General features: G+C 31.4%; 1 protein-coding gene across 8 annotated transcripts in view; it reads right to left on the bottom strand.

Moving 5' to 3' along the window:
* The window catches only part of RANBP17 (RAN binding protein 17), a 255,550-nt gene that overhangs the window by 208,432 nt on the left and 33,501 nt on the right, over positions 1-13,617 (bottom strand). For all 8 annotated transcript variants that reach the window (XM_019741153.3, XM_074313890.2, XM_074313893.2 and 5 more), the window contains 3 exons: positions 13,228-13,374; positions 12,457-12,629; positions 10,201-10,394 (listed from right to left, as the gene is read on the bottom strand). In XM_019741153.3, the coding sequence (XP_019596712.2) occupies positions 10,201-10,394; positions 12,457-12,629; positions 13,228-13,374 (514 nt within the window). The remainder of the gene's footprint in view (positions 1-10,200; positions 10,395-12,456; positions 12,630-13,227; positions 13,375-13,617) is intronic.

The raw sequence follows: 13,617 nt of genomic DNA, 5'->3' as shown, positions 1-13,617 counted from the left end.
ACGTTTGTCAATTAGCTGGACAGACCCTGATGATCCAATAATCTTGTGATCCAGCAATCTCTTAAGGCTTATTTAACACATTTTAATTCCTAACCCTGAACTGTTCTCTAGTTGTCTCCAAAATTTGACCACAGATAAGACTGCACTGGCCTTTGGGATCATTTTTAGGGCTTTTCACACTTCTTTTGATTCCCAACCACCCACTTTATAAAACCAGGTATATGTGACATATCAAATGAATGTTTGGTGAATAGTTGAATTTAAAATAAGTGAATTTCCTTTTGGGGTTTATCACTAATGTAAACATAGAAGCATATGCCTATGAGCGCTTTATAAAATAAGCCTTCTTAAAAATACACAAAGAATTCATCATGCATGTGATTTTTATATTTCTCTGTTGGAAGATCAATAGTAGAAAAATGAAGGCTATACAATTTAGCTACCAAGGGCATAGCCTGGGTTCAAATCCTGCCTCTACATTTATTATGCTATTTACATAATCTCTCTTGGCTTTAATTTCCTCATTTATAAATAGGAGGATGAAAATAACACCTAGCTCAAAGGCTTGTGAAAAGCATTAAATGGTATTCTGTAAGTAAAGTACTCATAATGCCTGCTGTAAATGCTCAGTAAGTGTTGGCTATTAGTTCTATTATTATTAAATAACTATCCCCTTGTTAGTTCTTCTACGTCATACTTACAAAACCCACAAAACGTATCAATATGTAACATTGGTATGTTCATTCTGAGTTTTATTTTAGAAGCTGCTCAAGAAAGTTAAGTCACACTATATTTAAAACTTTTTAAGTTCTTTCCTCTCTACCAAAGAGGCTTGTTGCAATCGAAGCTAGTTACAATTAGCTATATATACTTTCTTAATGCTGTTTGTAAAACAAAAACCCTAAACTGAAAAGAAAAAATTCCCAAGTAAAATACATTCTGAAAAGCATTTGCTGAGTATCTACTATGTCATGTTCTGCTGTAGGGATATAACAAAATATGTACATGTATGGGGTAGGGTGAGACCCCCCCATCCATGCCCAAGAAATTGAACCTAGTAAGACAGATAAGGGGGGGAAATGATTTTTTCAATGCAGTACGACGAGTATCATTGTCTAATTATAGAAGACAAAATATATTAAATATAGGACATGGACTTCTCAAATTTAAATTTTTTATTCTTTAATATTTTATTCTGTGACCTTGAATTAAAACTTCTATATCAAAGAATAATATGCTAAGATAGCATGTTATCAATTGTGGGCATTGCTTTCTAAAATTATGGTAAATTTTGAATGGAAGTTTATTTAGAGAAAAACGGAATGTGTATTTATTTCTTCCTGTTTTAGAAAGCAGTGATTTCTTAACACTTAGAAACTCTTAAACAGGCATTTCTTAACCCTTAGAAACTTAACTACTGATTGAATAAATTAGGATTAGTGTTAGAAATGAACAATGAAATACAAAGGCATTATTATTATTAAGCTAGCAAATATAATTTTTCATATTTAAAAAATGAGAAGTGATACTTCTCGTACATATTAAACCCTTCCCTAAACCTCAACAATTTTAGACTGTCTATCAAAATAATAAATGCTAAGAAGTTACTTTAGTTACAGAATTATATCCACAAAGTTTAAAGAACCATATAAATCCATAAATCTGAATTATATTTAGAAATATAAATATCTGATATATAAATTACATATCTGTAAATTTAAAAAATATCTCATAAGACTAAATTTTCATTATAATTTTCCATTATTCTGAAATGTTCAGTGCACTTGTTTTAGCAGCTGTTCAAGCACAGAACATTTTTTCCTTTAACAAAATAATTATTGCTGTAATAATCTGTAATTATGGTTTATAACTGCAATAATCCCAAAGAAATCAGTCATTACCATAGATCACAAGTAATCGTTAACTACTGTTAATGACCTATTTCTTAGGGATTATTGTTTTCGTAAACCATGACCATATCACCACAAATATGGAAGAGCAAGGCAATATAATACAAATGAGATCATAATATAATAATAAACTTATTTGGTAACATTAAAAGCCATTAAGCATCTAAATTAAAGCACACATAACGAGAGCATATAATTTTCTTTGTTCAACACTAACTGAAGTGTTTAGTCTGCACAAAAGAAACTGAATACTGCTACATACAGTGGTATAAACTAGAGCCATATTAGGCATTTTTCGTAATATAAAACGATCACTTTTGAGTAGACCACAGGTGTCTTTAAAAGGCGGACAGATTCCACTGATCTTTGGACTAGAAGAAAGGAAACAAGTATTTATCAAAATTTTTCTATGTATCAGGCATTATATTAGAGGCTTTGGAATGTTGTTTTATTAAAACTACACAGTGTATCCAACTATAAAAACTTCTTGAATTTAATCAAAAATCAAGTCTGATTTATCTTACTCATAATTTACAGACCTGTTTAGTATCAGTAAATTATTACCTTTCAGTTAATTCCACTCATGTATTTTAGAACAGCTAAAATACATGTTGCAGGAAATACCTGTTTGTAGGAACATAGGTCTTTGATTTTACAACGGAATCTTTTCACATTGTATTGAAATATTTAGATCTATGAAAATATATATGATATATTTTGAAATATATGCAATGTGTATGAAGTGTAATAAAAAAACACCCGTGAGCCCCCACCCAACTTGAGAACCAAGACTTTACCAATACTGGCACTCTTACCTTCATATCCCTTTCCTAGTTTGTCCCCTCCCTTTCCCCCTACCCTACAAGTAACCATGCTCCTGCATCTTGAGCTTAATATTCTCTTGACATTTTTTTTCCGCTTTATATCTTATGCATATGCTCCTAAATAATGTATTTTTAGTCTCACTTGTTTTGGGGCTTTGCTAATTATTCCATACTATACATAGTTTCCTAAGAATTGCTTCTTTTCATGAAGTATCTCATCTCTGATGTGCATCTTTCAGTATACCTGTTCATTCCTTTTTGTCATATAGTATTCCATTGTATATATTATGATCTGTTTATCCATCTGCATGTTGATGGGCATTTGAGGTGTTTCTATTTTTTGGCTTTATGAACAATTAGGCTACGAACATTCTCATACTTGTTCTCTTGTGTAGAAGAGATTTTCTAGAGGACATACCTAAGAGTGGAAGTGCCAGGTCAGTAGGTATTTGAATGTTCCACTTTACGAGATAACACCAAATTGATTTCCACTGCATTTTCAATTGATTATACTTTATATTTCTACCAGAAGTATGTAAGAATTCCCTTCGATCTACATTCTTTTATAAGATTTCTTATTTTTGTCAGTCTACTGAGAGTAAATAATATCTCATGTGCCTTAGAAGTATGTTTGTAAAAATTTCCAAGAGTATATAGTTTGTTATCTTTGCAATTTAGTTTTAATTTAATTGCAAATTGGTAAAAAAAATGTGGACTCTATGTTACTGAGTCATTGAAATCTGTTGAGATTTGCTTTATATACGAATACTTGGTCAATTTTTTAAAAATGATTTATAATTGACATATAACATTATATTAGTTTCAGGTATATGGTACATAATACTAATATATTAGTATTCAGGTAATGATTCGATATTTGTATCACCATAGTATGTCTAGTTAACGTCCATCACCACACACTGTCACAATTTTTTTTCTTGTGGTAGGAACTGTTAAGATCTACTCTCTCAGAGACTTGCAAATATGTAATACAGTATTATCAATATTAACTATAGTCACCACGCTGTACATTATTTATTTTATAACTGAAGTTTATACTTTTGGTCACCTTTACCCATTGTGCTAGACCAAGTGGATCTACCCATGTTATACACTTTATCCCCTTTAAGGGTCCAACTTAATAAAAGAATCTCAGGTTCAGTACATCTACCTTGCTACTGGCCTAAGGGTTTGCCCCCAGTTTAATCACTGATACTGATAATTTGCCTGTGAAAGCAGCACTATCTTTTGCCCTTGTCTGCTGCTGACCATTCTGATTAAAGTTCATTTTTTGAGGGAGAAGGGAAGTAGCTAGACAAGGGAGGGACAGAGGAGTGAAGAAGGAACCTCAAACGTGTCATGTGCTCCTTGACTTACGATGGGATTATGTCCCGATAAACCCACTGTATATTGAAAATAACAAAAGTCAGAAATGCATGGAATAACCCCTAACCTGACCGAACATCACAGCTTAGCCCAGCCGACCTTAAAAGTGCTTGGAACACTCACATTAGCCTACAGTTGGACAAAGTCGTCTCACTGCCGCCGCCCAGCAGCACGAGAGAGTACTGTATGGATCACCACCCCAAGAAAAGATCAAAAATCAAAATACGAATGATGGTTTCTACCGAACGCATATCACTTTCACACCACCATAGAGTCAAACAAACTGTCAGTGAAGCCACGGAAGTCGAGGACCGTCTGTACTTATCCATTAAAAAGTTCATCCCTGAGCTGTTCTGCAGCTGAAAGGCCTTTCAGCACATCTGGCTGACCACACTGACGTGAAAGTCACTACTAATTATTTACGTTTAAAGAGCAAACACCAATTGTGATAGAAACTAAAAAAGAAAATGTGATTTTATAGTAGGTGGCTAAACATGAGCCAAATAACATACTACAATTGAATTAATGTAGAGAACAAACCTGAAAAGATACTATATAAGGCTGACACTATGTCATCGGGGGAAAAAGGAAAACCCTGCAATATGGCTGACAGGGCAACCGCACACCTACAAAAAGATATTTAACTGAAGGGACAAGAGGGACTGAAATCCACTTATACCGTGCTCACCAAGTCTGGCGCTGCACCAGCCTTCTTCTAATTTGCACAAAGGCCCCCTTACTGGATTCCTAAGAAGGTAAAATAAATCCTCAAAGGCAAAAACTGATGTGAAGGCTGAAATTTAGAGACATAAACATAGAAACAATTAGAGAACTTGAACTTCTCCTTTGATGATGGGAGGACGAAGATCAAGCACGCCCAATGTGAGGAGTCCAGTAAAAACACTCTCACAGAAAACTGAAACACAGTGATACCTTTAGTGAAAAAGTGAACTGGAGGGAAAAAGACCTGCCCTGGACAGAGAAAAACAACAAAGAAACTTGTCGGATGTGACTTCAACGCTAGCTGGACAGGAATAAAAAACCCTCAAGTCAGACCTCACATGATTTAAGGCCTAAATATACACTACCAGTGTGATATTAAAAACCTTATTCTAAGGAAATAGTTTAAATGGTATTGAGTTGATAGTTCTCCATCCCATTTAGTTAATGGACTGAACACCTCAATTAAAAGATAGAAATAATCGCAATGGATTTTCTAAAAGGAAGAACTATACACTGTCTACAAGAAACACGCTTTAAATATAAAGATACAGACAGACTGGAAGTAAATGGATGGAGAAGGCTATTCCATGTAAACAGAAAGCATAAGAATGCACTGGCTATCGTCATATTAGATAAGATAAATTTCAAGATAAAAGGATCAATTAATAAGGAAGACAAAGCTATTATAAATATCTATATGAGTCAGTTCTCCTTCCATTTGTCTCTGGGCGTTGAACACACAATGTATTAATAATATATAGACGATGTATTATAGAAATGTACACTTGAAACCTATATAATTTTACTAATTAACGTTTCCCCAATAAATTTAATAAAGATTTAAAAAATAAATATCTATATGAAGCAAAATTCACAATTAAAAGTACTATATACAATTCCACAATCATATTTGGAGATTTCAGCACCTCTCTCTCTGTGTAAATAATAGAACTAGACCAAAACAAAACAAACAAAATTAGTAAAGACAAAGAATATCTGAACAACCCTATTAACCATTTTGACTTAATTTCTATTTACATACTGTTATACCCAATGATGGTAAAATACATATTCTTTTCTATTGCACATGGTATGTTTACTGGATAAATCATATGTTGGTTCATTAGACAACTCAATAAATTTAAAAAGACTGAAATAATGCAAAATTCTAAGGCAGAATTAAATTAGAAATCAGTAACAATAAGACAACTAGGAAAACTCCAAATATTTGGAAATATAAAGCATACTTCTAAATAATACACATATAAATTAACAATTAACAGATTAAAAAATCTTTTAAAATGATAATTAAATCAAAATTTATGAGATACAGCCAAAGCAATGTTTGAAGTAAAATTTACAGCTTTAAATATTTTTATTAGAAAAATACCAAAATCTGAAAATCAAAGATGTGGAGTCTCCATCTAAAATTAGGAAAATAAATAAATAAATAAAATCAAAAGTATACTATAGCCAAGTAGAATTTATCCTAGGAATGCAATGCTAGTTTAACATAGAAAAACCAGTCAATGTAATTCACTATATTAGCAAAATGAAGGGGAAAAAAAAGATCATTTGAAAAGCTGCAAAAAAGCATTTAAAAAATATCAATGCCCCATTCATTATAAATAGCTATAAGAATAGAAGGGAACCTCCTAAAATTTATTATGGACATCTTTAAAAAATAACCTACAGATAACATCATACTCAATGGTGAAAGGGTGAATGCTTTCTATGTACAAACAAAAACAAGGCTATTTTTATTCAAAACTGTACTGGAGGTTGTACCACTGTAATAAAGGAAGAAAAAGAAATAAAAGGCATGATGACACGATAAACTATCTTTATTTGCAGATGACATGATCATATTAAATAATCCTAAAAAATCTACAAAAAGACTATTAGAATAAGTAAATTTAGCAAAGTCATAGACACAAAGACAAAAATCAATTCTAGTTTAAGAGAGTGGCAGAGAATCATCATAAAATTTAAATAGCATAAAATATATAGGAATATAGTTAAACATTTTTAATACTTGTATACTGAAAACAACAAAACATTGCAAAGAAAATAAAAGAACACCTATATAAGTAGAGCAATATACCATAAGTCAATAAACTAGAAGACTGAATATTGTTAAAATGACCCAAACTGATGTATAGATTGAGGCAATCCCAATCAAAATCTAGTGAGTTTTTTGGAAGCATTTGACAGCTCATGGTAAAATTAATACAGAAGTCAATAATAATTTTTAAAAAGCCTAGAACAGACAAAACTATTTTTAGAAAGAAGAATAAGACTGGAGGAGTTGAATGACCTGCTACCAAGAATTACAAAGCTACAGTACCCAAGAAAGTATAATATTGGCATAAGGACAGACATATAGGTCAAGGGTACAGAACAGAGATCAGTAATAGGCCCTAGCCTTTCATTGTCAATTGGTTTTGACAAAGGTGTCACAATAATTCAATGGGGAAAAAGAGTCTTTTCAGCAAATGGTGCTAAACAACTTGATAACTGTCTGGGTTGGGGAGGCGGCCTTACTCTTACCTCATACCATTCACAAAAATTAACCCAAAGTGGATCAAAGACTTAAACATAATAGCATCTAGAAGAAAACATAAAAGATCATCTTGGTGACTTGGTTTATACAAGATTTCTTCAATATAAAAATCACAAGGCATAAAGAAAACATTGAAAAGGTAGATCATCAAAATTTTAAACTTTTGCTTTTGAAATACAGTGAAGAAGACAAAACCATAGAAAGGGAGAAAAGATTTGCAAACATAAATATGTGAAAAGGGGATTATATATAGAATATAAAACACCCTTAAAATTCCAATAAGAATACGTATAAAAGAACAAACAACCCAATTTAAAAATGGGCAAAAAAATGTGAACAGACATTTCACAAAAGAAGATATAAGAATAGCCAAAATGGCACAACATACGTACAAGGTTAATTTGTATAGCATTAGTTTGAATAGCAGAAGATGGCAAATAATGCAAATGACTTTCAATAGTGGAGGGAATGATTAAATAAACTATGATAGTCAAAAAATAAAATGTTATACATCTATAAAAAATGAGTGTTCTCTAAATATTAATTTCAAAATAACCATAAAATACATTGTTAAATGAAAAAATAAGCAAGGAATAGAACAATGAGGTGGTATACCACATTTTATGTACATAAGGGAGGAATAAGAAATTATATATGAATTCATAGGTGTATATACATTAGAAACTTAGTGAAGATATGTAAAACTAGTAAGAATTGTTACTTATTAAAGAATAGGAAGACACATTACAGGACTGGAACAACACATTTTAATTTCTTTTTTCTGGGCAATATAAATATATTGCCTTTTCAAAAAGATGAGGTGAATTAGTTAAAGTACGATATGAAAGTAACTAAGAGAATAAACACATTAACATGATATATAAAGACAAGTCACAAACTTAGAGACCATATTTACAATTCAATTAACTAAAGGATTAGTGTCAAAAATAAATAAAAATCTCAATCAGTAAGAGAAAGACCAATAATCCAAGTGGTGAGGGTGAAATGAACAAAAGTCTTAAACATATATATCACTGATGATGACACATCAAACAGTCAATAAACATGAAACAATACTAAACCTCATTAATAATCATGGGAGTAAAAAGTAAATTACTCATGAGGTATATTACCTCAACCAAACTGGCAAAAATTTAAGTCTAACATTAGGAGGTGTTGGCAAGGATCAGGGTGAGCAGAATATAAAGTGGTATGATCACTCTGTAAACTAGTTTGGCATTATCTACTGATGCTGACTATGTAATGGATATACATAACAATCTTTATAGCAGCACTCACTGTATAAGCAAAAAACGGAGAAAACACAAATACCCACTGACAAGAAAATGCATAAATAAATTGTGGTATATTCAAACAACAGAACAGTGCAGTGCAAATGAAGAAACAATAGCTATAGCATCCACACGGGTTCTCAAAAATGCAGTACTGAGAAAAAAATAATAAAGCAAGCTGTAGAAGAATAAAAACAGTTTTATTCCATTTGTATAAAGTTCAGAAATATGCAAAACCAACCATGCATTATTTTCAGAATAGATACAGATGCAGTAAAACTATGAAGAAAAGGCATCAATTGATAAACACAAAATTCAAGATTCCAAGTATTTTCTGCTGGTAGGAAATGGAATAAAGTTGGAAAGAGGAACAAAGGGAACAGCAAGATATTGATTGGTACTGACCTATTCTTTAAACCATGTGATGGTGTTTCTTACTGCTACCCACTGAGTCTCAATATATATAAATACCCTGCTGTATGTATTTGATATTTAATAATTGTCTAAACTCTGCTAAAAGAAAGCAATCATGAAAGACTAAATGCCGCAAAAAAATGTTAGTTCTCCCCAATTTAATTTATAAACAATGAAATCCTAATAAAAGAGAGAACATTTAAAGTAGAGAAGGTTAACTACTCCATTAGGTAGCCACTCAGCAGTACTGTGTAACTCAAAAAACAAAAACAAAAACCAGATAATGTATCAAAGGCATTTTAGGAAGGTATCATGTAAATGTAATCTTTTAAAGAAAGAATTTTTACAAAAGAGTTTAGATGGGAAATCATTAAAAGTAAGTTTGATTATCATCCCTTATCATTTACTTTCCAAAACAAGATAAAAAATACAAATTAAAAAAAAAGGTCTGGAACTATAATTAAAGTGTTAGAAATGTATAAAGCCAGTTCCATTCTCATAATTCATCTCATTAAAAAATATGAAAATTGTACTTATTTATTTAATTCCCTGCTACGTTCCTAAAAGGGTCTAAAGGGATATACAGAAATGAATAAATCTTTCTTTGATAAAGGATTAAAGAAAAATAATAAGGAAATTTGTAGACTGAGAAATTAAAATATAATAATAAAATAAAGCTATGTGAAGGCTAATACACAAATGCAAAACCATGATGAAGTCTTATATAATTTTTTACTGGCTGAAATTGGGCTCTGAATTTGCAGTCATCTATAACAAAGAAGGAAATATTGTCAGTTAGACCAGTTAAAATATAGTTTAAGATAACACACTCTACTCAAAGATCAGCTGTTCTTGATACTGATTCCAGAAAAAAATATTTCCTATGAATCTTATAAAGGAAAACTGAAAATTAACTATCAAGCCACCAAAATATCCAGAAGGTTAAAAAAATTAATGGCTTATTAGGGGGTGAGGAATTGGAGGAAACATATAAAAATAATTTGCATAAAATTACTAAAGTGATTAATGAAGCTATTTAAAATTTAACATAATAACATATAATTAATAGGCATATAGAATTTACTGACCTTCCTGAATTGCCTTGTCCACAGTTATCCCAGAAGGTGAATGTAGCAGCTTTTGGTAATTCTGTGCGTTTTGGTCAAACAACTGTACAAGAAGAGTGCATGTCTTTTCATATTCACATCTGCTGACAGTGCATAACTGCTCCAACTGCTGAAACACAGTAGCCGTATCATCTAGTGGATCATCTAAATTATCTCTGCAAACATATAAAAACAAGTTTGCAGACATTAGAATGCAATGTACTTTTATTCACCACAAATAAACTTTATGTTAAATAAAGATTCCATTATGGGTAAAGGAATAAAAGACAAATAGATTGGAAGGTAAGAAATAAAATGTCTGTATTTGAAGATGACATGATTATGTACATAAAAAAATACAAAAAAACCCCCACAAAAAAACTATTATTAAACAGGTGAGTTTACCAAGGTCCTAGCATACAGGGTTAATATACAAAATCCAATTGTATTACTTTACTATATACCCGCAATGAACAATTGGAAATTGAAATTTAAAAAACAGTATCTTCCAAAGGTACCAGAAAACATAAAATACTAATTAAATCTAATTAAACATATGTAAGGTCTGAAGCTGAATAATACAAAAAAGTGAAGAAAGAAATCAGAAAACAGCTAAATAAATTAAAAGATAAACATGCTCATTGGCTGTAAGATTTGACATTGCTGAGATACATGTAGGTATTTACCCCCAAATTAACATATAAATTTGATGCAATCCCAGTCAAAATCCCAGCAGGATTTTGTTGTATATCCTGACAAGATGATTCTAAAATTTACATGGAAAAATAAAGCAAGTAAAAGAGCCAAAATAATTTTGAAAAAGGGAAACCAAGGTAGAAGACTGATACTACCTGATTTCAAAGCTTATTATAAGACCCAGTAATCAAGACGATATTAGCAGAAGGAGAAACACATAGAGAACAGAGTCCAGAAATAGAACCACAGGCATGTATGTGGTCAATTCATTTCTGAAAACAATGTAAAGGCAATTCAATATAGAGAGAATAGTCTTTTCTACAAATGGTGTTGGGATAATTGGCCATCTATATGCAACAAAAAAAAAAAAGAACCACCTTGAGCCTTACCTCATATCACATACAAAAATTAACTCAAAATGAATCATAGATCTAAATGTGAATTCTAAAAGTATAAAACTTCTAGAAGAAAAAATAAAGGCTAAATTGGATTTCATCAAACTTTAAAACTACTTCTCTTTCAAAGACTGGGAAATGAAACGGCAAGCTATAGACTGGGAGAAAATATTTGTAAAACACATATGATAAAAAGATGTGACCAGAATAAACAGACCTCTCAAATCTCAATACAAGAAAATAAACAATCCAATAAAAAAAATGGGCAACAGATTTGACAGGTACTTTGCCAAAGAATACATACAAATGGTAAATAAGCACATAAAAAGATGCTCAACATTATTAGTCATTAAGGGAATGCAAATTAAAACCACAATGAGGTACCCCTAACACACCTATTAGAGTGACTAAAATTAAAAAAAAAAAGATAATATCAAGTGCTGGTGAGGACACAGAGCAAGAGGATCTTTCATACATTGCTGGTGGGAACACAAACTGGTAACAGCTGCTTTGGAAAATAGTTTGGCAGTTTCTTATAAAGTAAAACATACACTTAACATGCAACCCAGGAGTCTCACACGTAGGTATTTACCCAAGAAAAATAAAAACTATGTTCATACAAAAATCTGTACAGGAAGTTTACAGTGGTTTTATTCATAATTGACAAAAATGAGAACAACCCAAATGTCCATTCACAGGTGAATAAACAAATTGTGATATATCCATAAAATGAAATGCTATTAAGCAATAAAAAGGAAAACTACTGATACAACATGGAAGAATCTAAATTCATTACACTAAGTGAAAGAAGGTGGACTAAAAGGCTATGTATACTGTCTGACTTCATTTATACAACATTCTGGAAAAGGCAAAGACTATAGGGAAATGAAAACAGATCAGTAATTGCCAGAAGGAAAGGGTGGGGAAAGGACTCACGGTAACGGAACCCAAAGAACTTTCTGGAGGTGATGAGACTATTCTATATCTTGGTTCTGATGGTAGTTATACAACTGTATATCCTTGTCAGAACTCATAAAACTGTACACTAAAAAGGGTGACTTTTACAGTAGGTAAATTATACCTCAATTTTTTAAAATTCCAAGATGCAAAAGATGAAAATACAACAGAAAGATTTAGTTTTCAATACCTCACAACTATGGCAACAGATTCCAACCGAGAAGTGATAAAGGCCTTCGTGATTTCTGGTGCATAAGTGTCTAATAAGTGGGGTTCAGTTGATTTCACAAAAGGAACTGACGCTACCATCCTTTGCCACAGAGTTAATAAATAATGAACACTGTTGGGAGCAAACTCCCAGTGCTACAAAGAAATAAAGCAAATGTTATTTAAAATGACATATCTTCCTAGAATAAGAATTACAGAGGCAAAATTACAAAAAACATAGATTTTAAAATTAGCTTTTACTCTGATTATATAACCAATGAACACTTAACATAGCAAATTTTGTAAATGCAAAAAAGTACAAAGAAACCAATAATCTCTCATTATTCTACCACCCAGGAATGATCACTATTAAAATGTTAGTGTACTTCCTTCTAATCTTCCCGTGAATAGTTTTTCACAGAGTGGATATCAGGTGGAAAATATGGTTTTAAAACCTTCCTCCAAATTTTTAAAAAGAATTTTCCCAAAAACGAGTCTGTAAAAGCTTTCTTTCATTTCTTCACATAGATTCTACTACAGCTACTTAAATCATCCTTCAATTATTAGATATTTAGATGGCCTCTAAATTTTCATTATAAAAAATGTTATAACGAACTTTTTTTTACCAAAAATCTTGCAATGAACATTTTTAGCAAAGCACTGTAATAGATGTTTTAACAAAGCCCCTCCAAACCTTACCAATAAACTGTTTTAAAATTATCTAGTTTAATACCAATTACATATTTCTATTTACCTGTAGGCTAGTAATGGTAAAATTAGCAATCAATCTGATAACTTCAGGATACTCCTTCACCATAACTAATTCTCCCAGCTGGTAATTTGTCTTCAAACGAGCCAAAAATCGACAAAATTCATGATAATTACCTGGATCAGACAAACCCTAAAATATGAGACCAAAAAAAAAAAAAAAGACTTTTAAAAATACTTAAAAACAAATAAAATGAACAATTATACCATCAATAAAATTCCAAATGTATTTTTTTAAGTCTCCCAGTCAACTGGGTAGATATTAATGAAAGAAAACAATTCCTGCTGGATTTAATGTTGTCATCAATGATTAATAATAAGGAATGCAAGATAGAAGCTTTGGAGAAAGCATTACACCACGATGACTAAATTATAA

Source organism: Rhinolophus sinicus, chromosome 5, assembly GCF_057876585.1.
Source record: "Rhinolophus sinicus isolate RSI-liver-muscle chromosome 5, RSI-T2T, whole genome shotgun sequence".
Taxonomy (NCBI): domain Eukaryota; kingdom Metazoa; phylum Chordata; class Mammalia; order Chiroptera; family Rhinolophidae; genus Rhinolophus; species Rhinolophus sinicus.
Note: the sequence above shows the minus strand (reverse complement) of the source record. Positions and strands in the feature narration are given on the sequence as shown.